General features: G+C 39.7%; 4 protein-coding genes and 1 non-coding gene across 7 annotated transcripts; 1 reads left to right on the forward strand and 4 right to left on the reverse strand.

Annotated features, from left to right (window-relative positions):
- Positions 1 to 2,785: 2,785 nt before the first annotated feature.
- LOC109188823 (scarecrow-like protein 3) lies at positions 2,786 to 4,066 on the reverse strand. The gene has a single exon (XM_019339460.1). The coding sequence runs from the start codon at positions 4,064 to 4,066 to the stop codon at positions 2,786 to 2,788; it is 1,281 nt and encodes a 426-aa protein (XP_019195005.1).
- A 3,429-nt stretch (positions 4,067 to 7,495) lies between these two features.
- TRNAD-GUC lies at positions 7,496 to 7,567 on the reverse strand. The gene has a single exon. It is a non-coding gene; the product is annotated as a tRNA-Asp (tRNA).
- Positions 7,568 to 7,667: 100 nt separating this feature from the next.
- Positions 7,668 to 12,081, reverse strand: LOC109189066 (ultraviolet-B receptor UVR8). Of its 2 annotated transcripts, XM_019339791.1 has the most exons (9): positions 11,585 to 12,081; positions 10,889 to 11,082; positions 10,754 to 10,801; positions 10,532 to 10,604; positions 10,168 to 10,339; positions 8,738 to 9,169; positions 8,468 to 8,659; positions 7,925 to 8,005; positions 7,668 to 7,751 (listed from the first exon to the last, which is right to left on the reverse strand). In XM_019339791.1, exons 1-8 carry the CDS (start codon positions 11,838 to 11,840, stop codon positions 7,951 to 7,953), a joined length of 1,422 nt encoding a protein of 473 aa, XP_019195336.1. In that variant the 5' UTR covers positions 11,841 to 12,081; the 3' UTR covers positions 7,668 to 7,751; positions 7,925 to 7,950. The 2 variants fall into 2 exon arrangements, with proteins under 2 accessions (XP_019195336.1, XP_019195335.1); XM_019339790.1 differs by lacking the exon at positions 7,668 to 7,751 and having other exon boundaries at positions 7,801 to 8,005.
- Positions 12,082 to 18,435: 6,354 nt separating this feature from the next.
- Positions 18,436 to 21,093, forward strand: LOC109189068 (uncharacterized protein YwbO). The gene is made up of 8 exons (XM_019339793.1): positions 18,436 to 18,667; positions 19,358 to 19,505; positions 19,588 to 19,707; positions 19,814 to 19,857; positions 19,945 to 20,070; positions 20,440 to 20,524; positions 20,615 to 20,671; positions 20,769 to 21,093. Exons 1-8 carry the CDS (start codon positions 18,621 to 18,623, stop codon positions 20,838 to 20,840), a joined length of 699 nt encoding a protein of 232 aa, XP_019195338.1. The 5' UTR covers positions 18,436 to 18,620; the 3' UTR covers positions 20,841 to 21,093.
- A 146-nt stretch (positions 21,094 to 21,239) lies between these two features.
- On the reverse strand, positions 21,240 to 24,152 carry LOC109189069 (E3 ubiquitin-protein ligase At3g02290-like). Of its 2 annotated transcripts, none has more exons than XM_019339795.1 (5): positions 24,036 to 24,152; positions 22,922 to 23,276; positions 22,389 to 22,818; positions 21,620 to 21,729; positions 21,240 to 21,499 (listed from the first exon to the last, which is right to left on the reverse strand). In XM_019339795.1, exons 2-5 carry the CDS (start codon positions 23,036 to 23,038, stop codon positions 21,473 to 21,475), a joined length of 684 nt encoding a protein of 227 aa, XP_019195340.1. In that variant the 5' UTR covers positions 23,039 to 23,276; positions 24,036 to 24,152; the 3' UTR covers positions 21,240 to 21,472. The 2 variants fall into 2 exon arrangements, with proteins under 2 accessions (XP_019195340.1, XP_019195341.1); XM_019339796.1 differs by having other exon boundaries at positions 23,924 to 24,043.
- Between the last annotated feature and the right edge of the window lie 1,531 nt (positions 24,153 to 25,683).

Consider the following 25,683-nt stretch of genomic DNA (forward strand, 5'->3'; position numbering starts at 1 on the left):
GTCGTTGATTCTCTTTTCTTGGTTTTGAAGGAGGGTGGTGATCTCTTCAAGCGCCTTAGTAATGCTTGCAAGCTGGTCCTCTATAGTTGTCGCGCTTGTTGTCATAGCCGGCATGCCTGTATAGATGCGTGACCATTCTGGCACGACCTTCCACATGTTAGACGACGGCGATGTCGGAGACGAGCCTCCGGTGTTAGCGTTTCCTTTTGGGGATGTTAGACTCCAATTATCATTACCTCCTTTCAAAGATGTTGGATTCCCGCTATCGGCTGCTTCTTTCGGAGATGTTGGACTCTCGCTACCAGCTGCTCCTTTTGGGGTAGCCGACTTCTCGCTATTATCCGCTCTTTCTGAGGTAGATGACTTCTCGCTATCAACTGCTCCTTCTGAAGAAGTCGGACCTGCAACATAAATAGACTTCCTCGGGACGGTAGGGGCCGTTTCGAGTCTTTGAATCATACGTCGAACAATTGACTCAGGCTCCGGCGGTCGCATTCCTAAGCTCCTTGCACGGCTCCTGGTTAATGGTGTTTCGGTCTCTCGGCTAGCTTCAGAACCAGTTGTTGATGAAGACTTGGAACTAGCAGCTTGGGCATAAGACTTCTTGAACATCGAGCTTCTTGACGCCATTCCGATTGCTAGTACAGTTGCTTGCTGATGTAGGTAGATAGTGAAGAGATGAGAGGCAGAGCTGTCCCACTGGGCGTGCCAAAATCTGTAAACACAAAAATGTAAACTTTGTATATATTCACAAAATCTGTTGTGTACAGCGTGTGTATAATTCAATGTGCAGGTACAAAATCTCTATGTAGTCCTCTGATTCTTCACTAACGTTGTCTTCTGAAGTGCCTCCGGGATTCAAATAGCGTAGCCTCCGGGTTCAAATGGCGCGTGCCTCCGGGATTCAAACGGCGTAGCTTCCGGGATTCAAGTGGCGTGGCTTCCAACAACGAGCGTCAAGAATTTAGAAATAATCAACCATGCAATGGATTCAAATTGCCTGCAAAATCAACAAAAAATGCGTTCAAGTCTTCAAGCGTTCTTCAATGTCGTTATCTATTGAAGTGCCTCCAGGATTCAAATAGCGTAGCCTCCGGGATTCAAGTGGCGCGTGCCTCCGGGATTTAAACGGCGTAGCTTCCGGGATTCAAACGGCGTGATCTCCAACAACAAACGTCAAGCTCCGAAGCAATCAACTAAAAAGGCTTCAAGATCTTTAAAACCTGCAAAAAATGCCTTCAATGCTTTTAATTCTTCAAGATCTTCAAATGCCTTCAAAAGATCTCTCAAATCTTCAAGCCTTCAAGTTGTCAAACGTTCTTCAATGCCTTCAAGCTCTCAAGTCTTCAAGTTGTTCTCAATGTATTTAAGGTGTGATTGAAGAATGGAATTGAGGCCCTATTTATAGTGAAGTTTGTAACTAAAATCCCTCAACAAATTCCACTAATATTTATTTAATTAAATTAATTAATTATCTACTAAAATGAACCTTGCCAAAATCAAGTCTAGGTTCATTATTCTATCATCTAATTCAAATTCAAATTAAATTATAATTATCTAATTCAAATATAATAAAATCATATTATATTTAAATTATAATTATAATTATAATTCAATTATGAGATGGGCTTGGACCAATTAATTAATTAATTCAATAGCCCAAATCAAATTTACTTGGACTAATTAAATTAATTTAATTATCATAGCCCAATTAATTAAATTGGACTAATGATCAACCTTGAAATTGGGCTTGATAATGATTTAATCGGTCCACTTGTCGGCTTCAAATTTTCTGTGTCTACAGGTCCTTCCAGCCACTTTTTCGTCAAAATTCCACCGGAGGAAAATTTCTTCATTTTTAAGAGGACTAAAATTGACATTTCGCTTGCAATAACAACATCAATACTCCAGGTTTGCAATACACTTTATATAAAAACATATTCTGCACTTTTCGTACTAGGCAAATTTAGTCATTTTTGCCCTCCTAAAACTGAAGAAATTTTCCTCCGATGGAATTTTGACGGAAAAATGGCCGGAAGGACTATTTTTGCCAAAAAAAAAAAAAACAATAGTCGTGGACTAAAATTGCAAGATTTTAAAGTCGTGGATCAATTTTGACAGTGTCACTATATTCGTGAGACCAAAAGTGCGAAACACTCTTAAATTTTTTTCACTTGCAACTTAAGAGCATCTGAAAAGTGGATTTTTTTTTTTTTTTGTCAGTTTCTAAAGACGCAGGTGTGTTCGCACAAGCTTAACTTACTTGTCAAGTAGGCAATATTTACATTCAAGGAATTCTGAGGGGTTAAGATTAGTCTATCACTCAATGGACAATGCTAGATTGCTAGTGCGCAATGGGCTTCATTTTATTTTTATTTTTTTTAACAATTTTCAGAATTTGAGGGTAGTGCAACTTGTTTTTTCTCTTTCATTGCATCTCTTCTCCACATTAATTTGTTATTCTTAAAACTTGGAAAAACAATCCCTCGGTGGAAAAGTCCCAAGTAAAAAGTACTTTAACTTGATAATTTTAGATAGTTGGTAAGCAATTGTTAAAGCAATTATGGAATCAGAAGTTCAATCCTTGTAAATGGGTAACTATAGTGACTTAGGTCGAACGGAAACACCGGTACCTAACGACGTAAGGAATTTATTAAATTTAATCATTTTATAAGACAAAGAAAAAAAAAAAACAAGAATAAAAACAACAATGAACAATGTACTTCTCTAGCACATTTCTATATTGTACTTATCTATCAAAATTAAGCAAAGTAAACAAATGAATCTAATTGAAACAAGTCCATCCAGATACCGAATATATGGGACGATCATGCCAACCGATCATCAAGCTTCCTTTTTGACTACTAATCTTGTACCCATCTACACCATACGACTCTACAAACCTTATAGCGTCATCCATAGTGTCACCCCACAATCTTACCGGTCTAAACTTGGCACGCCCCAACCTAACCATCCAATTAGCAAATTTGTCATGCCTTTCTTCTCTTTCTAAACCATCGCATGCCACAATGTTTTCAATTTCTTTGCCAATCATTTCTTCCACCAACAACCTCTCCTCACATAAAGCCCCCTTGAATGCAACATTAATTGAATCAAACATTGCACTGTAATATCGTAACCCCTCAACAAATCTGTCAACTAATTTTTGTAAGTTATGGTTAGATTCTTGCTCCACCAACATTACTAACTTTGGTGACAAAGAACATAACTTTTCTAGGAATTCATCAGCATGTTTGCAATGTTTAATGTTTTTAGAGTCTTTGTTTAGTCCAAATTGTGCATCAATGCGGTCGTCCTCGGCTAAAAGGACATGAAGATTTAGTACTGATATGAAAGCTAATGCTTCGCCTGATGTTACCTTAACGATTGAGCTGAAATTCAAGTCTCGAAGATGGACGTTGACTGGGTTGAACTGAAAGGACATGTCTAATTGCTCAGCTTCTTTTTTTAGGCGCACGCCAAGTTTGTCCAATGCATTCTTGTTGCTACTAACACAAGTGATTCTTAAATGGGGAGGTCCATCGGGTGAAGTTGCAAGGATTCTCATAAATGGGACCCACAATTTTGGGTCACTTGAGCCCAGATCAACTACATGGACTACTCGCTCTCCCAACATGGCTTGAACTAAAGTTCTATTTATAACTGCATATGCAAAGCCCAAATAGGGAAGGGCCTTTGTGAAAATAGACCGTGCACGATCAAGATCGAATTTCATTAGACTGCTACAATTCAAGGCCTTATAAACACCCGGCCAGCGCTTCACTAATCGAACTGCCAAGGCAGAAGCAAACCAAGTTGCCAACCGATGCATGGAATCATTACTGGCAGAACTAAACTGAAAAATTTGTCGAAGACACACATCAGCTTGGTGAAGATCACCGGAAGAAACATGAGAAGCACAAGTAAACAACAATTTGATGAGTTTAATACCATTATTTTCAGATTTCAAGACATCACATATTGCACCATCAGTACTAGTAGTAGTAGGAGACAGACTCAAAGATAAAGACACATTTGATTTTGACAATGAAAGTTGGGAACTCATGAGGGACTTACTCTCTTCAATGTCTAAGATAATAGTAAAGTTGATTTGGGAGCAATGTGTTTGTGCATATGAAATGATGCAATTAGTGGTTTCATTTAAAGGGGTCATATGCAAGTATGCAACCAATCTACATATTGAAAATTCATAGCCTCCCTCTTGGAATATGAAAATCGTCCAAATGGAACAGTACAAAAATGAAAGAGTAATAAATACTCCATTTTGTTTGTTTTGTTTGTTTTCAATAAATACTCCATTTATTTAGTGACGAATTTGAATACATAAATGGATTGACTTTTCCAAGAATCAGCCTATTCACATAAAAAAGGATTGCCACGCCTGGAAAAAAATGGTTAAGTGGATAAAATATGATTCTTGTATTAAAAATAATCAAGAGTCTTTTTAATACGATTTACCTCTTTTAATTGGTTGATATATTGGTGCCATCCAATCCATCATAATCCATCATCCTCCTCATCCTTATAAAAGATATCCAAAGATTCATCGAGAAATTAATTCCACACATTTAGCACAATAGCACGTAAGAGTGAAGATCCTAGCTACAAGTTTATTCACAACTTTGTTTTGTTCTCTAGACCTCTAGAGACATGCGTCGACCCGACTTTCATTGTCTTCCTAGACCGCATTTTTCCAATAGATTACAAAATGAACCTCTACACACTTCCCAACACAACAATCATCACAATAGTCGGTTTCAACTAAGACCCACCAATAATCCTAGCTCCTATGTAAGTTGGAGCCCCTTAAAGATTCGCCAAATCTTAACTTCCAACGCACCATGACTACCAATATTACCAGTGAAGCCACACATCCATTCGTCCATGCCACCTCTGAATCAATCTCCCACATGTCCACACCTTAGAGTTAAGTTATTTTAAATTAGATAGTATATTGTAACATTATAAGATGATAATTTTTACGCACTTAAACTTTTTGTGTATATATATTTGACTATATTCAATATTCATTACTTAATACATTAAAAGAATCGAGATATAGTTGACTATATTTGGCAAGAAACTCTTGTACTTACATACCATGATGAAAACCTACTCCAAGCTAAGACAAGTGAGACTGACATCTAGTAATTGGAATTTGAATATGATTGCATGCCCCTTTCTCTACCTTGTCCGCTTCCTCTCGCATTTGTCATTCTCTTCGACTTTTCTTTACCTATTGTTTTTCTTGTAGTGTAAAATATAGATTATAGTGTTGTAAAATGAATTGAGCTAAACACGAAATAAATAAATTATCATATACCACTAATTAATTGAGAAATTAAATTAGTGTTGTGATTTGATTCCATCCCTAAATCCCTAATGGGCAGTTTGGTTCACGGAATAGACTTGGAATGACATAGCATTTTCAGTAATAGGCATATTCTTCTATTTGGTAACCACTTGTATTCCTAGAAACATTGTTCCCGGAAGTGACATATTCCCCATGCAAGGGAAAGTTTATATTTCCTATTTTACTCCCAATTAATTTATTTCCTATTTCACCACGTCAACACCATCACCATCGCCGCCACCGCCACCACCGCCACCACCCCAACACCGCCACCAGCACCAGCACCAGCACCATCGCCGCCACCACCACCACCACCACCATCGCCACCGCCGCCGCCATCGTCACCATCACATATTTTTATAAGGGTATTTATCTTTTAAAACATATTTCATTTATATTTCTTAAATCAACCAAACACTATAATATAATTCCTAAAGTCTATTCCTTCCACGAACCAAACAATAGAATACAATTTCTATTTTATTCTATTCTTTGTCTATTCCATTCTTTATGTAATAGTATTTCTGTTACCTCAAAATTCATTCTGTGAATCAAAGGTGTTGTAATATTATTTAAGCCAAATACAATGGCCTGAAAATCGACTTTTTAACTACCCTTTGCAAGACTTTAGCCTTTGATGGTTTGTGCAGTCAGCCACATCTACCCTCGTGAGAGGCAAATAAAACAAACAATACAAACAAACATATGTTGTTGAAGTTATCCATAGTCAGCCGTTTGGGATCAAATTGCCATCACAATCCTCTTTTGTATGTTTTCATGGGTTGCCTCGTAAGAGAAAGATTAATTTTATCGAGGTCTTAATTAGAAACATTTGAAACAATTCTTTTAAGAACGTTTTTACTTATGCGTGAATATATATATTAGTTCATTAAGTGAGTGAAACATTATTCTCATATAGAAGATCACCAATTCGATTATTGATAGCACCTTCTCTAATCTTTATTGTTTTTTTTTTTACCTAAAACTGTAGGGTATACACCAGAAAATTGTAGGGTTCACCTATGATTAAAGCTCAAATGGTGAACTAAATTAGCGGACTAAATGTGTTTAAGTTCAGGCACTACCACGACTAAAGTTTATGCGTAAGTCCAACTTAAATAGGAACTAATATAATGCTTAGGACGAATATGCATCAAATTAAACATTAAACTCATATATTCCAAATAAACTGCATAATTTAAAGTAATTTATTACTATATGAGATTTATTGTTTTTTTTTTTGCCTTCTCTAATCTTTATTGTTTTTTTTTTTGTGTGTGTGTGTGTAAATCACAATATGATTACTGCATAATTTAAAGCAATTTATTACTATATGAGATTTATTGTTTTTTTTTTTGCCTTCTCTAATCTTTATTGTTTTTTTTTTTTTGTGTGTGTGTGTGTGTAAATCACAATGTGATTCGGGTCTTTCGGCACAGGAGCTGCCCAAAGAAAATTGTCACTTGTGGGAATCGAATCCGGGTTATCCCAAAATTTTTTTCTACAAAGAGAGCTCATTTGCCACTTGAGCTACCCTGTTGGGTTTGAAAAAATGGTCAAATAAGCCCTTAAACTTTACATCAAAAGTCAATTAGGCACATAAACTTTAAAACAGTACAATTAAGCCCTCAAATATATTATTTTTTGTTAAATATGTCAAATTTTTACACTGTTGACTGGAGAAATTTTTTCAAAAAACATCATGATATCGACCAAATGGTAGCCTTCTCTAGGAGAAGGCAACCAGAAAATGGCGTTTTCTCCGAAGAAGGCAACCATAAGTGGTCATTCTTGGAGAAGAGGATAAAAAAATTCTCCCAAAAAAGATGATTAGAAGTGATTGCTGCCGGAGATTGGTCGAATTTTTTGTTGAAATGAAAATGACTGCTTATGAAAATAACATGATTCAAAGTTTAATTACACTTTTTTAAAAATTAAGTATTTAATTGATTTTTGATATAAAATTTAGGGGTCTATATTTGATCATTTTCCTTGAATGGATAGAAGTTTCATCAAATATTATCCCTCTATGTACATCATTGCGGCACTGATTACTCATTATGCGAGTTCAACTATGCTCTCCTTAAAAGGAAAAGCCAATAATAAAGTTCCAAAACCATTCGCCATTGCCGGGGATCAAACCCGGGTCATCCGCGTGACAGGCGGAAATACTTACCACTATACTACAACGACTCTGTTGGCCCTTGGTTAGCTCTTAATTTATTCTTACGCCACAATATATTTATCTTTGAAGCCTGAAACTTGTTGAGAATCTGTAAAGTAAACCAAGTTCATGCATAGTTGTGCTTTCTAGCTGCAATCTCACTCCCCCATTATAAGGGGTTCAGTAAAAAGCTAGCAATGAATACCACAAGTCCTGAGAGATTTGCACATTTGTGATCTAAGATTCAGGTAGCATTATATTCTTGAGCTTAAATCCACAAATTTTCACTTTTCTAAAATAATACAGTTTAGTAGGATTACAGCAAGAATATCCCCAAGTCAGGTAGATACAATTGATAGTAATACACTTCATGAATGATATATTACACTTCTACTATGTCTGGTTTCATAGATCAATCAAACTCATCGCCATTGTAGCTCAGATCATCCCCATCAAGCATTTGCTCCCTGCAAGTGAAAAGTTGCAGACTTATTTAGCTCCCATGATAAGTCGGGTGTTTGGATTAGCAAAGTGAAAGAGTTTAATGGCAACGTGAGTGAGGATGTTTTCCCCCTTGGGTATTTTTATTACCGTTAAAAGGACAGAAGAAAGGCAGTCGACAATAGTGTGCAGAAGAATGATTTCTGCTAGTCTTGAACTTTACTAGATCTCTATTGTCTGTGCAGAAGAAATAAAGTTCCAATACTAGCATAAATCTTAGCTATGGGTGCAGTATCAATACACACAGTGAAGGTGTGATCGTTAAATTTGGAAGGAGCAAAGTCCTAAATGGTTAACCAAGTACGGTTCCTTGTCACACATGGGTGTTATTATGAAAGGCCGAACAAAATGTCATGACTGAAAATAGAAGCATTGCATATATTATACTAAAAGAGTGATGGTGAAAGAAGCTTCATGCAAACCAATACCTTAATCTTTCACAGAGCCGAGCTAATGCATCAGACCCTGTTCTTGAAGCAACATCCTCAATTTCAGAAGCATTAGCAGGAGTGACACTTTCAGCAAGTCGAAACTCGCATAACTCCTTCAAGGAACATGCATCCGTCAATACTGCAGAATGGCCGCCACCAGCTGCCAGCTTCCTGACTTCTCCAACACACCTAAAACAATGCTTGAAAATTAGAAAATTTATCAACAGGTATTATAGATTTGAAGCAAATAGTTTAGGAAGGTCGTACCAATCAACTGGCGAAGGATACCAAGCATATGTGGATTTCTCATTAGCCGCTTGACCATAGCTATTGTAACCCCATCCATGAATTCTTCCATCCTTGGTAGAAATTAAAGTGTGAGAATGTCCACAGGTGACAAGTTGCACACCAGCTGGGATAACCAGAATAGGTATATTTCTAAGCATCACATCTGATTCATTGAGTTTGCAAGAGAAAGATCCCGATACGGGCCCAAGGCCCAATTGCCCAACTTGACCTCCACCCCAGGTATAAAGAGCTCCTTTAGTGGTCAGAGCACATGTGTGCATACCACCGCATGCAATGTCCTTGACGAATACGCTATCAAGGGAAACCACACGCCTAGGTAGAAGTTCCTTATCACTAGACTGGAGGGAACAATGCCCAAGCTGGCCCATACTTCCTAGTCCCCAAGTGTAGCTGCAACATTGGATTAAATCATTACAAGAAGAAGAATACTTATCTAATATCATATAGCAATTGAAGAAAAATATTCAAGAGATCCAAAGCTCATTTGCTGTCTGTATAAGATTTTGTTTCGCTAGCAAAGCAGCATATATAGGGCTTTACAGAAAAGTAATTGCTTGGATAATTCAGGGGAGTCTTACAAAGTGGAAAGACTAGGTAGCAAGGACCAACAGCAAATTCTAAACAGCGAAACATTACAGTAAGTAAAGAAGGCAAAATCCTCTATTCCCCATCATAAGAAATTTATGCTATCAACATTGTCACAAAAGCTGGGTGCTTTCCTGAATCAATATCAAGTTGCTGATCTTGACCACAAAAAAAGGAAACAAAAGAAAAATCAAAGAAACTTAATAGACTAGAAAATGAGATTGGCATGAGAAAAATATGCCAAGTATTTTCTATTAACTTACTATTAAGTACTCTATCTAGTCTCTACATTAACAGAACTACATACAAATAAGCAACTTCTATTTCAATTTTCAAATTCAGAATGGAACTCGGAGCTAAGCGTATACACAAATCCACTTTTATTAGATATCCAAGTCAAGCTGGGATATGATATGCCCTCTCTCTGATCTGAGCCAGAAAGGTGCTTTGATGATAGATCAGCATGACAAATGTCAATAAAAAACTCTATTGTCCCCATTGAGAATATGATTCTCCACTGTGTTACTAGAAACCATTTCCATTGGGAAGCTTCAACCGAACAAATCTATAGCACAAAATCCAATTGTGTAAAATTCAATGTTTTAGCTTTCCATCTTTTCTTTTTCTTCCTCTACCTTTCTACTTATATTATCTAATGCTTGCTGTCTTAATCCCTATTTGTCAGTTAGAGGGGTTGTTATGCATCTTATGTTATCACTATCTGCCATCCATCAACTATTCCAAAAATGGGGTGGCTAGACTCCAGATTAGTTGGGTATACTGGGGGATCTTTGAACACTTACACCTCGCCTTCTTCTGATATAGCTGCTGAGTGGTACTCCCCACATGACACTTGAGTAATCTTCACAACCTCAGGGGCATCATCGAGAAATTTAGCATACCCACTAATCACACGAGGGCCTTGAAGGCCTTCACTTGTAACACCTCTGCCAAGCTGACCATATTCATTATAGCCTGGTTTGCCGAATCATTAAGAGTTCTAATTAATACTTTCCACAATATCAGAGTCTGATAGTTAGTTTCCATTCTTAAGTTGTAAAACCAAATGAGAAATAAAGTTAGAGTTCAAGCCATGAGTTTCAGCGAATCAGATAAATCACAGATAATAAACTATGCAAGCATAACAAATAATGTTACAGAAGTTACCCCATGCTTGTAGTACACCATCTTCTGATAGAGCCACAACATGAACAGCCCCACATGAAACTTGGCGAATAATCTGTATTGGTCAAACAAATTGGAGTGGTTTGGCAATTGGCACATTGTGGAAATAAATGAAAACTCCATAATATAGAGAGTGTGTTTGTGCTGGTGTTTGAGTGAGAGAGAGATAGTTCCCAAAAAAAAAAAAGAGTATGGTGTCCATACCACATCAGGAGAAAAGGCACCCCAAAATAGACGTGGATGATTGGACCCCTGAGAAAGAAAAAAATGAAACAGCATGTGTGAGTGTGAAGAGACAAAGAAACAAATGAAGAGATCTCAAAGATTCACAAGCATGACCTGGTTTTGTCCCCAGACCCAGAGTCTCCTAGTTGACATGGACCCATCATTCTCACGAGGCTCTGCAATAGCAGCGGTGCAGTGTGCTCCACAGGAAACAGACAAAACAAATTCAGACTGCAATTGCTTCACTTTGGTTGGGTGTTTCCTACCCTCTTCCGTTCCATCACCCAACTGGCCAAATTCATTAGTCCCTATTAGGAATGACAAAATTGCATAACATAAGTAAATCTTTTGATGTAAAAATATTCACAAGAACGAAATTTGCTCAATGCATTCCTTCATAGACTAGTTCTCAGAAGCCATTTTTCTAGCAATGCCCACTCCTTCAACAGCAACCAGGCCAAGTTTACTCTTTTCCCCTCTTTATTTATTTATTTATCTGAAGATACTTAATATGAACTGCTCCATATTCCATAATGGACATGGCATAAAAATGGGAACTTTCTGAATCACAGTGAAAGAATTATTGACGAATGCAATCTTTCCACAAAAAAATTCCAGCTACTAACAATTTCTATGAGGCTTTCAACATACTTATTTTTAATTTTTTATTAAAATTTAAAAGAAAAATAATTAGCTAGCTTTAAGAACAATTAAAGAATGCGAAACCGAAGAAGAATTATCCGAGTTACTCGGAGTGGGGCAAATAGAGAAAATAGTACAATATTAATGAAATGAAATGAAGGGCCAAACCCCAGGTAAAGAGAGACCCGTCGGAGGCGACGGCGGCTGTGTGTTCGCGGCCACAAGCGATATCCAACCACCGCGAATTCCCGCCAGCCGCCGGGCACCCGAATAGGTCGGACGGCAGCTGCCTGGGAATCCGCAAGCTCCTCTCCTTGCCCTTCCGACCCGTTTGGCCCGATTTGTTGTAGCCCCACACGTAGATCGCGCTCTTGGTCGGAAGACTCGTCGTCCTAGACTCCCCGAATATTTCGGCAATATCCATTTTTTTTTTTTTCCAATTTTCGGAACCTCAAATTCAACCTAAATCCAACGCGACTGATCTTGATCGATTCTTGCCCGGGAAATGTAAGCGAACTGAAGGATTGAATCTGAGAGGGGAACGGAAGAGAGTAATTTTCTGGGGATTTGGCGTGAATAGTTGAGCTCCGAAGATTTTGGGAGGGAACAAGAAGCAAGCTCTGCGGTTGCAGCGCGCACCAACGTAGAAATAACAGATAGATACTTTATGGCTAATACTTTTGACTTTATTTTACTTCAAAATGCCATATTGCCATTACTTCTAGTTTAATTTTAGAGTGGCACATCCTTGTAATTTTAATCGACAAATGATCATAATAAATTAGTATATATTATCATGTTTGATAATATAATTAACTTATCAGTTAAATTAGTGATATTATATTAAATATGTAGTGTTTGGATTCAATTAAATTTGTTTATCGATTTAAGAGGTTATATGTTTTTTTTTTCTTTTTTCAGTTAGACGTACAATTAATTATATTAATTGGCTCATTAAGCGATTTTATTTTACTCTCTATTTTTTCAAACACTTGTATACATGATAAAGACGAACAAACAAAAATAACATTTTTTTTAGAATTAAAAGATAAATTACTAACATCTACCAACTTTTACCAAGATTATGTGGTCTAATGGTATCCGGGTTGGACTTCCATTTAGAAGGTTGTGAGTTCAAGTCTCAGTGAAGGTGTTATTAATTCTTCGTGTTTTAGTAGGTTGAAAAAGTATATGAACAGATACGACTCTTCGTGTTTCAGTAGGTTGAGAAATTTTTTTAACACAATTGGGACACTCAAACCTTTAAATATTATTTTACAAAATGAAAAAAAAAAAAAGCTTTTTATTTTTTATTTTAAATAAAATTTGAATATTTACCCCAATCAAGTTGGTAAGACTATATTGTTAATCACAAAATTAGATTCTGGCCTTGTTTGGTAAAATAGTTAGTCTATCAGTCAATTTTGACTTATTTGACCACTATTAAGTGTTTAACTTGGTTAAAAAATTAATATAAGTGTTTGGTTAATTCTTCAAAATGCTAAAATTCAAAAAGCTGCTCAAAGCAGCTTTTTCAATTAACTTTTTGAAAAAATAAATTATATCAAACCGCTATCAGCTAACAGTCGTTTACCAAACAGGACATTTAAGTTCAATTAAGTAATACTATAGTGGTTATGAGTTTCTCAAAGCAGGATTTACTAACTATACATTATTGAATAGAAATAAATGGAGAATTTGGGTGTCAAATTTCGGCCGCAAACGCCACAATAGTGGAGGGATGGGAAGTTTATTAAGGGGTAGTTTACTTGCTTATTTTTAGTTAGAAAGTAATACGATTGGGTGTGAAAAAAAGGGATGCCAAAGGTGCAGGTTCAATGCGATTCAAAGAAGGTGGTGGAGTGGATTGGATTGAAGGGAATGATCAACCAAATGGCTAGATGAGGAACATCATTGAAAGGTGGAGAATGTGGAAAGCAAAAAAATTGAGACATCATTTTTTAGCATATCTATTGAGAGCAGAATAGGGTAGTCGACAGTTTAGTCAAAAAATTTGTCACGGGACAATTAGGTGGATTGAATGGGAGTAACTTCAAAATGATACTCCCTCTATCCCATTTTATTTGTCCTACTTACTATGCATTAGTGAAATTAACTATTTCTTCTTTGTTTATTTTTTTAATTATTTTTTACTTATTTTTAAATTTGAATTTTTTTTTTTTTTTGTGTTTAATAGCATTTTAGTGTAGTTTCTAAATATATAAATTTTGTATATTAATATTGACGGTAATAACGTTACCGGTAAATAATAATATAATAATGCTAAAAGAGGGTAACAATAGCTGTATTGTCTTTTGTCTCAGTATAGAAAGCACAGTCCGTCCTGCTCAGCTGAGGGAAGTTCTATTTATGCTAGGTCCTAACGGTAACAACATGAAGTGACATCCTTGGGGAGCTGAGCTAACGGCAAGAATATGAAGAGTCATGAATGAGGCGTTGATGCTTTAACTCTCTCTCATCAATGGTGGCATCAATGGTGGTTCAATGACAATAAATGTGACACCTGTTGGAATTCTAACCGTTGGAGCATCCATGCGGTGTCGGGTCAAATATGGTGGCAGGTCAGATGCATACTTATGATCCAGGTCGGGTGCCAGCCCTATTATCCTGTCACCAGTCCCCCCTACTCCTGAGTATACGAATGTTTTTGAGTTGACTTGGGAGTAAGGCTGAATCAATGGTGATACTGTGTCATCCTGATTGAGTTAGGATATGCGATTTTGTTTTCCAGATCCCTTCCTGCCTGAGCAATTTGAGCACCTTTCTATCAGCTCTTGTCACCATCCGTCGGTTTCTGCGGTTAACATTACCTTTTTTTTTTTTTTTTTTTTGCGGCGTGGGCCGGCTTCGGGTTGGGGCGCCGCCTCAGCCTGGCTGAGGCGGGTGCCTCGCCTTGTTGCCGAGGCACTGCGCTTCGGCCACGGCCGAGAGGCGTGCGCCTTGGCCGGGTGGCTGAGGCGTGCGCCTCGGCCGGGTGGCTGAGGCGTCGCCTCGGCCACTTGGCCGAGGCGTGCGCCTCGACCCTTTTTTTTTTTTTTTTTTCGAGTGGTTTTTTTTTTTTTTTCGAGTGGCCGAGGCGTCGCCTCGACCAGGAGGCCAAGGCGTGCGCCTCGGCCTTGGGCTGAGGCGCGACCTCAGCCATCTGGCCGAGGCGTGTGCCCCGGCCATGTGGCTGAGGCGTCGCTTCGACCACTTGGCCGAGGCGTGCGCCTCGACCCTTTTTTTTTTTTTTTTTTTTTTTTTTCGAGTGGCCGAGGCGTGCGCCTCGGCCTTGGGCTGAGGTGCGCCCTCAGGCATTTGGCCGAGGCGTGCGCCTCGGCCTGTGGCTGAAACGCTGCCCGCCCGCCCCCCCCCCCCCCCCCCCCCCCCCTTTTTTTTTTTTTTTTTTTTAATCGAGGCACCGCACCTCGGCCTTTTTTTTTTTTATTTTTAGAGTGTAGTGACGGCCGTGGTTGATCGAAGGTGGTTTTGAAAACCTTTTTATTTGAGAGCGAAGTAACCTGGGCGGACCATGATTACTAAATACTGTTTACAGGTCTGGGCGGGCCACGACTTCAACGTATTACTGATAATATCTAATTAAATTTTCTGAGTTCCGTACCCGGTCGATCATCCTTGCAAATGGTGTGGACTTGTGGATTCTTTCCGCCAATCTTTTTGCATGCTTTTACGTAACAACTGCGGGTTGCTCGCTGGTTTCCTCTGACGACCCCTATCCCATTCGGAGTAGGGAACTTCATACACAAGTGTTCCACCGACACTATGGCCTTGAGGTCCTCCAGTGCCGGCCTCCCCAAAATGATGTTGTGCGCACAAGTGAGTCTTACCACGATGAATTCCATGTCAAGTTTCCGAATGTTAGGGCTCGTGCCTATCTCCACTGGTAAGGCCACCGACCCCTCCGTCTCCACTGAATCACCCGTAAATCTAGAGAGTGAGGTACGTACTTCTTTGAGTTGGTTCCTAGGTATCCCTAACTTGGTGAAGGCATCGTAATACATCACATTGACTGAGCTTCCCGTGTCGACTAAGATGCGGCGGACAATGACATCGTTGACGTCCATCTCAACCACCAGGGCGTCACGATGGGTAGCGGGCCCTCTGGGAGGTCATCATCAGAGAAGGTGATGGCCTCCTGTCTCTGTTTCTTTTCTCTAGGAAGACTCACCACTTCTCCCACGTATATCTGTCGGCTCCACTTCTTTTTTTTTTGCGGGCGTGTCGCCCCCTGCGGGTCCACCATAGATAAAGTGTATGGTGTGCTTCTTTTGTCGTCTGGGCGCCACCTCAGTTTCTTTCTCGCTATCACTCTGCTCAGATATTTGGTCGTGGTCTCTTTTTTTGGCGTTTGAGGTGGACGGCTCGGTGCCATCCTCATTCATCCAGACATTTTTTTGTGGATTGTGTTGCGGCTGTTGCTGCTGCTTGGATCGCTTGACGAAATGTCGGAAGTAGCCCTGCTGGATGAGGTCTTCTATTTGTCTCTTCAAAACGTGACACTCATTCGTATCGTGTCCGGCATGCCTATGAAACCTGCAGTACTTTGTTTGGTCTGCCTTTGGGGAGACCTTCATGCACTCCTCGGGGAATTCTACCATTCTCATCTCCTCAGCTTGCTTTAGAATGACACTGACGGGATGGGTAAGAGGAGTTAAATTACGCAAGGGGACCAGTCGAGGTCGTTCGTAGTCTCGGCCCTTCCCTGCGGTCGGGTGGTTTGAGAGTGGTGCCTGGCTGGGCGGACCAGCTTTCCCAGGCTTCCCACCTTTCCTACCATCCTCTTCGTCCTTCTTCTTCCTGTCGACGTCCTCTGTTTCGGCATAGCGGCTAGCCGTCCTCATCAGATCTTCGTAAGAGCGGGGGTGGTGGGCGTTCAGCTGCTTGTGGAAATACCATGATCTTAATGCATGGATAAATATTGGGATCGCGCCTTGGAGTCGAAGTCGTAGACATTATTGACTTCCTTTTTCCATTTGATCAGGAAGTTTTTTAGGCTCTCGCCTCTATCTTGCTTTACTACGCACATGTGAGAGAACAGTTTCTTACGTTGTATGCTACCAGAGAAGTATGTCAGGAAGCTTTTGGACAACTCTCCAAAATTTTGGATCGACCCGTCTGGGATGGTGTTGAACCAATCTTGGGCCGTTCCATCCAGGGTGGACAAGAACGCTCGGCACATGATGGCGTCCCCTGCCCCAATCATCACCATAGCAGCCTTGTACCTAGTCATGTAGACACGTGGGTCAGTGGCTCCTGTGTATGCCTTGATGACGGGTAACCTGAACCCTCGGCAGAGGTACGTCCATGATGCTTGGGGAGAACGGTGCTGCCATTCGTACCTCGGGTTCCGGCGACTGCTCCCGTGCCTCAACCCTTCTTGCTAACTCCTCGATCCTTCTCTGCAGCCTTTCGACCAGGGCTGATTCGTCAGGGTGCCGGTGCGGGGCCGGCTGCCGCTCCTCCATGTGTCGGTGTGGAACCCGCTCATCAACGCGTCGCTTCCCCGCCGAGTGCCGTCGTGGAGCCGGCTCTTCGACGCGTCGCTCCTCCAAGTGTCGACGTAAGGCCGACTCATCAACGTGTTGGCGTGGGGTCGGCTCCCGAGACTCGCCCACCTCCTCTGTGGGTGATCTCTCGGCTTCTCTGTTTTCGTGTTGGCGAGGACCTCTAGTAGAGGATCCCTCGGCCCGTGATCATAATCTTTGCCGCACGGGCGCCCTTTGTCCCAATCGTTCTGGTGCAGATTGGGAAGGGCCTGGTTGTCGTCTGGCTGGTCCACTTCTTTGGGTCTCCACCCTTATTTCCTGGGGCCGCGGCGGGGGCACTTGGCCTTGTAGTCCCACCGCCACTTGGTTTAGTGCCGCCGCCACCGCTTGCTGGATGGTCGCCTGGAGGTTCACGACTTGGTTCGCCCCTCCATTGTGGAGCTGGTCTCGGAGGTCCCCTCCATTGTTGAGTTGGTCTCGAAGGTTTCCTCCATTGTTGAGTTGGTCTCGAAGGTCCCCGGGCCTCCCGTTGTTGAGCTGTTCTCGGAGGTCCCCTCCGCGATTGTTGGTGAGTTGGTCCCGAAGGTCACCTGAGGCATTGCCATTGTTCACGTTGCGGGAACCGTGGGAACTGCGAGACACCATTCTTTCAAGCTTGCTGTTGAAAGAGGAATGAGTTGTGTGTGTCGTAGCCTGCTTGAGTATTGGACTCAGGCTCTCAATGAAAGCACCAATGACGGTAATAACGTTACCGGTAAATAATAATATAATAATGCTAAAAGAGGGTAACAATAGTTGTATTGTCCTTTTGTCTCAGTATAGAAAGCACAGTCCGTCCTGCTCAACTGAGGGAAGTTCTATTTATGCTAGGTCCTAACGGTAACAACATGAAGAGACATCCTTGAGAGCTGAGCTAACGGCAAGAATATGAAGAGTCATGAATGAGGCGTTGAGGCTTTAACTCTCTCTCATCAATGGTGGCATCAATGGTGGCTTCAATGACAATAAATGTGATACCTGTTGAAATTCTAACTGTTGGAGCATCCATGCGGTGTCGGGTCAAATATGGTGCCGGGTCAGATGCACACTTATGATCCGGGTCGGGTGCCAGCCCTATTATCCTGTCAAATATTAAACTAAATATTATGAAAAATTGAATTAAAAATAACTTCAGTCAAGTCTCATTAACCGAATTAGACACATAAAATGGGACGGAGGAAGTATTATAAGTGTGCTCTAGACAACAAGTTTGGAGTGCCATACAGTCAAAATATTAATATATGATGTTACATGTAAGACACCGGGATTGGCCTTCTTACGAGTAAAAAACACAAATGGAGAAACACATTTAAGCAATATTTGTGAGTCTTCCCTCAAAGATATACCTATACAGCTCATGGTGATATCACGGCTTGCGTGGCGAAAGTTCTCACGTGTTTTTTTTTTTTTTTTTTTTTTTTGTGGAAGAATATTATAGAAATTAATAATAATTGAAGAAAAAAAAAACAATGTAGACGTACTTTTGGGAGAAGGGGGTAGTTGAAAGATTTTCTTCTCTGCAAATTTCTCCCGTTCCGTTGGCAGTTTCAGACGTGCTGTCGGACAAAAACGCGGGTTTTGCGGGACGGGCGTGTATATATAGTCGAAATAGGATCAAGAACTTGATACTCGGTTCATTCTTGAAATCTTGAAGTGGCATGCGATTGGTGTCTCTACAGAAATTCCAGGTTTCGCGATTTCCCAGGTTAGGCTCTTCTTGAACTTCTCAGGTTTCGTATGCTTTCTTTCTTAGATTCTTTTGATTTATCCCGCCCTGTAAGGGAATCGACCAGAGAGAAATTAAGGTTTCAGGGTCTTTTAGTTCATCTCTGAAATGTTAATTTTCAAGAACTGGAAGACAGCTCAATCCAACATCCATGGTAGGATAGGTTTGCAGACAAGACTAACTGTTGTTCGGATGATGTTGTTGCTTTCTTGTCTTTGTAGTTTAGGACATATATGCTTAATAGAACATTAAAAACTCAAACTTGGATTAGATGTGTTCTTCTTCATGAATCATGAGTATCTAGACCTTTTCCTCAATGACGAGGAAACCCGTAGCTGCTATTCGAGGGTGTGTACGGGTAAATCTGCTTTGTTATCCTAGCCGACAAAGGACTACAAGAGGTAAATCAATTTAGGATGCTCATAGCTAACTGGCTGAAATCAAGAATGCCAAATAGGCCGCTTTCTTGAATGTGTGCATCCAGATTAGTGTCATAGTGATGGATATACCGGGTGTTATTTATGCAACTGTGTAGTCAATTTGGGTACAACCAGTTTTGAAGTCGCAAAAAAAGAAAAGTTTTTTTCTGTGCCCAAGTTGTTTTGGAGGCTTTAAGGTTTGGTTATAAACTTCTAGCAACTACTGACCCGATTGCTCGTTTTGCATCAGATTCATGGCTCAATCATCTGCTAACAGCAGTGGGAGGAAGCTTATTCATATTGATATTAGTTCAGATAGTGTATGCCCATGGTGCTTTGTTGGGAAAAGAAACCTCGATAAAGCTATAGCTTCTTCCAAGGATCAGTACGATTTTGAGGTGCCGTTCAACTTTTCTTTAAAAAGAAAAACTACTATTTCAACTTGTTCCTTACGGTGATTGGTGAAGTTCCATTTTGCAGATCAAATGGCATCCCTATTTTCTTGATCCTTCTGCGCCCAAAGAAGGTGTTAGTAAGAAAGAGTTCTATCTGCGAAAGTTTGGAGCTCGAAGTGAACAGCTTGGACGGAGAATGACTGAGGTTCAACTTCTTTCTTTCTTATTCAACTTTTTCGATTGTTGTTTAACAAGTATCCTTTACAGTATGTAAATCACTGTTACTCATTATGATTATGTCCAATGTGCAGATTTTCAAGGGTCTCGGGATGGAATATGACACATCTGGACTTACGTGAGTTTATTTTGTTTCTAAACCTTTTCACGGGGACACACGAGAATCACTTATGTTTGTTCTGCTGTTTATGTCTCGACCGGGCAGGGGAAACACTCTGGACAGTCACCGGCTCATATATTTTGCGGGAAAACAAGGCCAGGATAAGCAACACAAACTTGTCGAGGAGCTTTTCATTGGCTATTTCACGCAGGGAAAGTATATAGGTGACAAGTAAGTACAATGTTCTCCCTTCGACAATGTAACTTAGTTATACTTTACAGTCTGATCCAGTCTACTATGTTACATTCAATGCTGTAGAAGGCGCTAGGTGCTAGTCGGGCGCCCGGGGGCACTCGACGCCTAGATGCCGCCTAGGCGGACGAGTAATAATAGCAGTGTTGCAAAAATCGCGCCTAGCGATTTTTTTCAACATTGAATAATAGTAAGAAAAATACATCAATGTACACCTTAAAAAAACACTCGGCCAAGTTGGATGACTCGGGCACCTAGGCCGCCTAGTTGACTGACTAATATCCGCCTAGTACCACCCTACGAGATTTCTTAGGTTTCTGTTTGATGTCAAGTTGTCTGTTTTTTAAGGGAGTTTCTCAAAGAAGCTGCTAGAAAGGTCGGGGTTGAAGGAGCAGAAGAGTTTCTCGAGGATCCAAACAATGGATTGAAGGAGGTATATATATATATGTTTTTCTTCTGGAACTAACCTTTTATCCTATTACCCATTCACTCCATGACTGAAGTGATCTGTAAATGGCTCAAGGTTAATGAAGAACTGCAACAATATTCATCCAATATCAGTGGAGTCCCGTATTATGTGGTATGTTGTACAATTAGTCTAATGACATCATTTGGCACCTCGATACGTTAACGATCACGAGATTAGTGAAAATATATCTATATATATCTATCTGCAGATTAATGGGAAATCCAAGCTGAGTGGTGGCCAGCCTCCTGAGACCTTCCTGCAGGCCTTTCAAACAGCCTGAATTAGCTAAAGTTGTCTGAGAGGTTGTGTTGAGATCAAAGATGCAAGTTCTCTATGTTTGTCCACAACAAATTTCTGGCTTTTTTTCCTGTGAAATAAGCTGTCATTCTTATCAGCCATTAACTTGATGCCAATAAAGTTGATTGTGTATGTAATTAACAAGTTCTTGGCACAGTATTTTGTATCAGGATATTATGATTCTTAGATCTTTACTTCATGCCTTTTTAAATATGGAAAATGCTAATTTTACGAAACCCGATATCATTTCATATGACTTTTGAGTTGTGACACCCGTCATCACGCTTCATATTCACTAGTTATCTATGAACTGATTGATCTTATTGCGTATTAACCAAATGAAAATGTTGTGTGGTCTCAGTTAACTAGTTGAAAAAACCTATGATCAAATCAAAAAATATATTATTGTTGTTTAAGTTTTATGTTCAATGTTTGCTTTCATACATATTCAATATACAAGACACATTATTCAAATATTCACATTGACTTTATATAAACAATTTTCAGATATTTACAGCAACTTTACATAATCTCTCTTCTTTCTCTTTCATTTTCTGGGCTGCATCTTTAGCAGTTACTGGTTTCATCCATGACTTGAAATTCTTTCGAGTAAGATCATATCCTCTCGTCGAATGCCATCACCTACAAACACAAAATCGACAGGAATGTTAGCAGATTCCCCCGCTATGATTACTAGTTTTATTTGCCTTCAAAAACATACATGTGATGTATTAAATTAAATCAACAAATAAGAAAGATTACCTTGCCACAAACTGGACAAGTATCGCTTCTCTCCATCCACTCGTATATGCAACTTAGATGGTAATGATGAGAGCATTTCGTGATTATTCTTGGGTTGTCTTCATCATATTCTGGGTAGAAAAGATGCATAAACACGCGTGAGAACAAGCGTAGAAGAAATACGTGTAGATATTGCAGTACCCTCAAACGCAAATATGATCGTTTATGCTGTTATTAGAGTAAAGTTGGGTTTTGGCAATCATAATAGGACTACAAAGAATAATTGTCTAGTGGCACGAAGTGGCTCTCCCAATTGGGAGGTCATAGGTTCGAGCCTCAATGGGGGCATCATTGTGCTTCAGCTAGGCATGACCACGGTTCCGGTTCCGGTTCTTGAACCGGCGGTTCCAGTTCCGGAATTTCTTTTTTAAAAAAAAAAAAAAAAAGAAATTGTATGGTATGTGTATATTGTTTGTTGCATGTGGCGAGTAGGCCACTGGCCATTTTTTTTTTTTTAATTTTTTTTTATTTTAAATTTTACGGTTCCAAACCGGAACCGTCCGGTTCCAGTTCCTAATTTTCTATAACCGGAACCAGAACCTTAGAGTTTCGGTTTTGGAACCGGAACCGGAACCGTACGGACGGTTCAAGTTCGGTTAGCACAGTAACGGTTACGGTTCGAACCGAACCGTGGTCACCCCTAGCTTCAGCAGGTTGAGAAAGTAGTTATGAACAGATAGTGCATTGTAACAGATTCAGTAGTACTCGGGAAAAAACTGCAGAACTATACCTTCAAGGCATGTTGGGCAGACATCTTCATCATCCGAAGAAGGATAGATATGAGCAAATCCAGTTGTTGGCTCGGTTGTTGAGGGCTTCAGTGATGATCTAGAGTAGTCCTCCTCTTTTGATCCCTTTTTTTCACAAGACTCATCCCATTTGTTTCCTGTACTCGGAAACTCCACATCATCATCACTATCACTTCGTTGTAATGGCTCGGAGTCGGGCACGTGACTTGACCCCTTTTCCCTTCCCGAGACCAATTCATTCTGTTGTAAGTGGAAATATCTATGCCCAGCATCATAAGGCAACGGTCTCGGAGGAGAACAGTACATTTCAGACAGAGAGTTATCACGCGATGCAATAGAGCTCAAAGACGCTGTCGCTTGGGTGGACGAAGATATGGCATGGTGTTCTCCACTATGAAGAAGTGATGTATACTGCAGAAGTTCAATTTAGCTTTAGTTCTTTCCGTTGTGAATCCTATTTACTGCAGGAATATTCAAATAATCAAACGGAGAGAGCTAGTTAACCAAACTATACCACATGGAAGAAATTCTGGACAAAATACTGCAGGCAGAAACAATTCCTATAGATCGAGCTGTTAGGATCTGCAAAATCATCCAAGTTATCTCGCAAACAGCAACAAGAAGCACCCATGATACCGTCTGAAATCTACCACAATCCCCCTCGAAACACTTCCTTCCAGGATCATTCACAGTTCCTAGACGCCATAAGTTAAAAGCAACGCTTACACCTAACGGAACTCAGGGAAACTGAGAGAGGATCCTGAGCTCGCAGCATTCGTGGCTATGCGAACCAGCACCCTCTCTCCAATGGAAACTCTGACCACTCTTTCTTGAACAATAAATATGTAAGTAAAACTATGCTTTATAACCTGCAAAAGTAAAGAGCCCTGCGATCAGAGAAAGACAAGAATACAGATTACAGAACAAAGAGAGAGAATGTGGTAAAGTTGCCAATTCAAGAGTATACTCCAAATAAATCCAAGTAAATAATGAAACTTTTCTTTCAGGGCAAATCAAGCTGCAGAGGACCTATGATCATCATGAAAGCGTGAAACCCGAGGATAACTCAACCAAGTTGGTCAGACTATTGACTTGGTAAATGGTAACCACAAAGTGACAAGTTTGACCCCAGCGAGGGCGGCCTATTGGCCTTCTTTGTTTGAGTCGGTCAGCTATGTGCAACGCTAGCTAGGGTCACAATGCGGGATTTACACAATTCATATTCTCGGGTAGTTGCTGCCGATTTCCTCTCACCCAAAAAAGAGAGAGAGAGAGTGAAACCCCAGCCAAGAAATTTCTGAATCTCCCATGAATTAGGGCAAAATTTTCATTCATATTTCCTCTATTGGAAGCAAATGGTTTCTATATACAGCTACAACAAAATTGGGCATCATCAATCCTCAAACAAAGGCATACAATACAAAAATTTTCAGCAAAAACCTATATTATCTAGACAGATCATCAGAAGATAAAGTTTCAATCCCATGAATAAAAATCAAAGCAAGAAATAGCATACCATCTATCAAATTGACAAAACAAAATCCCAATGACAATATTTGACATTGATCAAATGCAGAAAAGAAAGCAATATACACCGCGGAAAATTTAAAAGCAAACAAAAATGGTACCCGGATTCATCAGAACGATGGATTCTGGCCCTATTTGAGGAACAACAGAAACCTAGAAAGCAAATGGTCGGATGTTTCTAGTACCAGATTGTGCTCCTGTGCTGGATATTTTGTCGACAAATTCCATTAATGCACCGGGAAAAAAAAAAACCATTTTCTGTTTTTACTCCGGTGGTTAAAATCAATGTAATTACAACTGAATTGTAAATTGATATGTGGGTATTGAATTTTGGGAATTTGTCAAGTGGCTTTTGAATCGGACTACAAATGTAATTAAATCACTAATAGCATGTTTGGTTAATGGAGTAGATTAAAATTGAATGAAATTCTTAAAAATATACATTTTCTTGTAGTGCTTTTTGTTCTTAAGAATATTGTTTATGTGAATGAGCTATTCCCATTATAAGGGAATAGTGATTTCATAAAATCTTGGTATTAAGTTATTCTCGAGTTCTTAGAAATAGTCTAAAATTGTTATGGAGTATTTTATAGAGATATGACTTATTCGTGCTTGATCGGATGTCCCCTGCTAGATGATTCGATTTGAATTGCCTATCATAGTCGTCGACTGATTCTTGATCACTCAGTCAGACGGTCACATAAGACTAGAAAGTTAGTTCACAATATAGGAAAATTAATCTCCGACCACCGATCCGCCGCATTAAGGGGGTGTTTGGTTAGATGTAATTTGGGTGTAATTGAATTACAATTCTGTGAAAGGTCCAATTACGCCGTTTGGTTGGAGGGAATTGCAATTCCCTCCAAATGCTGGATTGTAATTCATACCTCCCCCCTATGTATTGCAATTCGGTGTTTTGATGGGAGAAGAAAATATAGTGTGAAGACCATTTTACCCTCCAAAATTATTTTGTCTTATTAACTTTACTTCATTCTTTCCTTGTTTCTTCTTCCCCATTCGTCATTCTTTCCTTTCTTTTTTCTTTTCCCTTCCTTATTCTTTCGGCTGTTTCTTCCCCATTCTTTTTTCTTTCCTTTTTGTTTTCCTTTCGTCCTCTTCCTTATTCTTTCCCCTTTATTTTTTCTTTTCTTTCGTCCTCTTCCTTATTCTTTCACCTTTCTACGTATTATTATTATTATTATTATTATTATTATTATTATTATTATTATTATTATTACTACTACATAAGGGCATTTCAGTCATTGTATCACTTATTCCCTTTCAATTCCATGCCTAATTCCTGCATACCAAACACTGTAATTTGAATTCCTACTTTATTCACACCTGCATACCAAACAGTGTAATTCAAATTCCTACTTTATTTCCACCTTATTCTCTTCCCACCGAATTACAATTCTTTTCCACCATAATTCCTTCCTTCCAACCAAACACCCCGTAAGTACCCAATTACATAACTAGACAACTAGTCAGTAGTCACATCACGTCTTATTTTCCTTTATTTTCTTCAAGGTAATTGGCATTGCCACTCTGACAAATCCACAATCACCACGTGTAATACATGCCAGAGCCCCGACATGTGTCATTGAGCTCCTCTATATAATGTGCATGTATTACTACCTAGAGGGGGAGGACACGAAACTTGTTAATTAATATCCACTTAAGACTTGGATTTGATTTATCGAACAACTATAAATAAAGCTGCAAAACATATCGAGAAGGGTGGTTCTG

Source organism: Ipomoea nil, unplaced genomic scaffold, assembly GCF_001879475.1.
Source record: "Ipomoea nil cultivar Tokyo-kokei standard unplaced genomic scaffold, Asagao_1.1 scaffold1509, whole genome shotgun sequence".
NCBI classification, from domain to species: Eukaryota; Viridiplantae; Streptophyta; class Magnoliopsida; order Solanales; family Convolvulaceae; genus Ipomoea; species Ipomoea nil.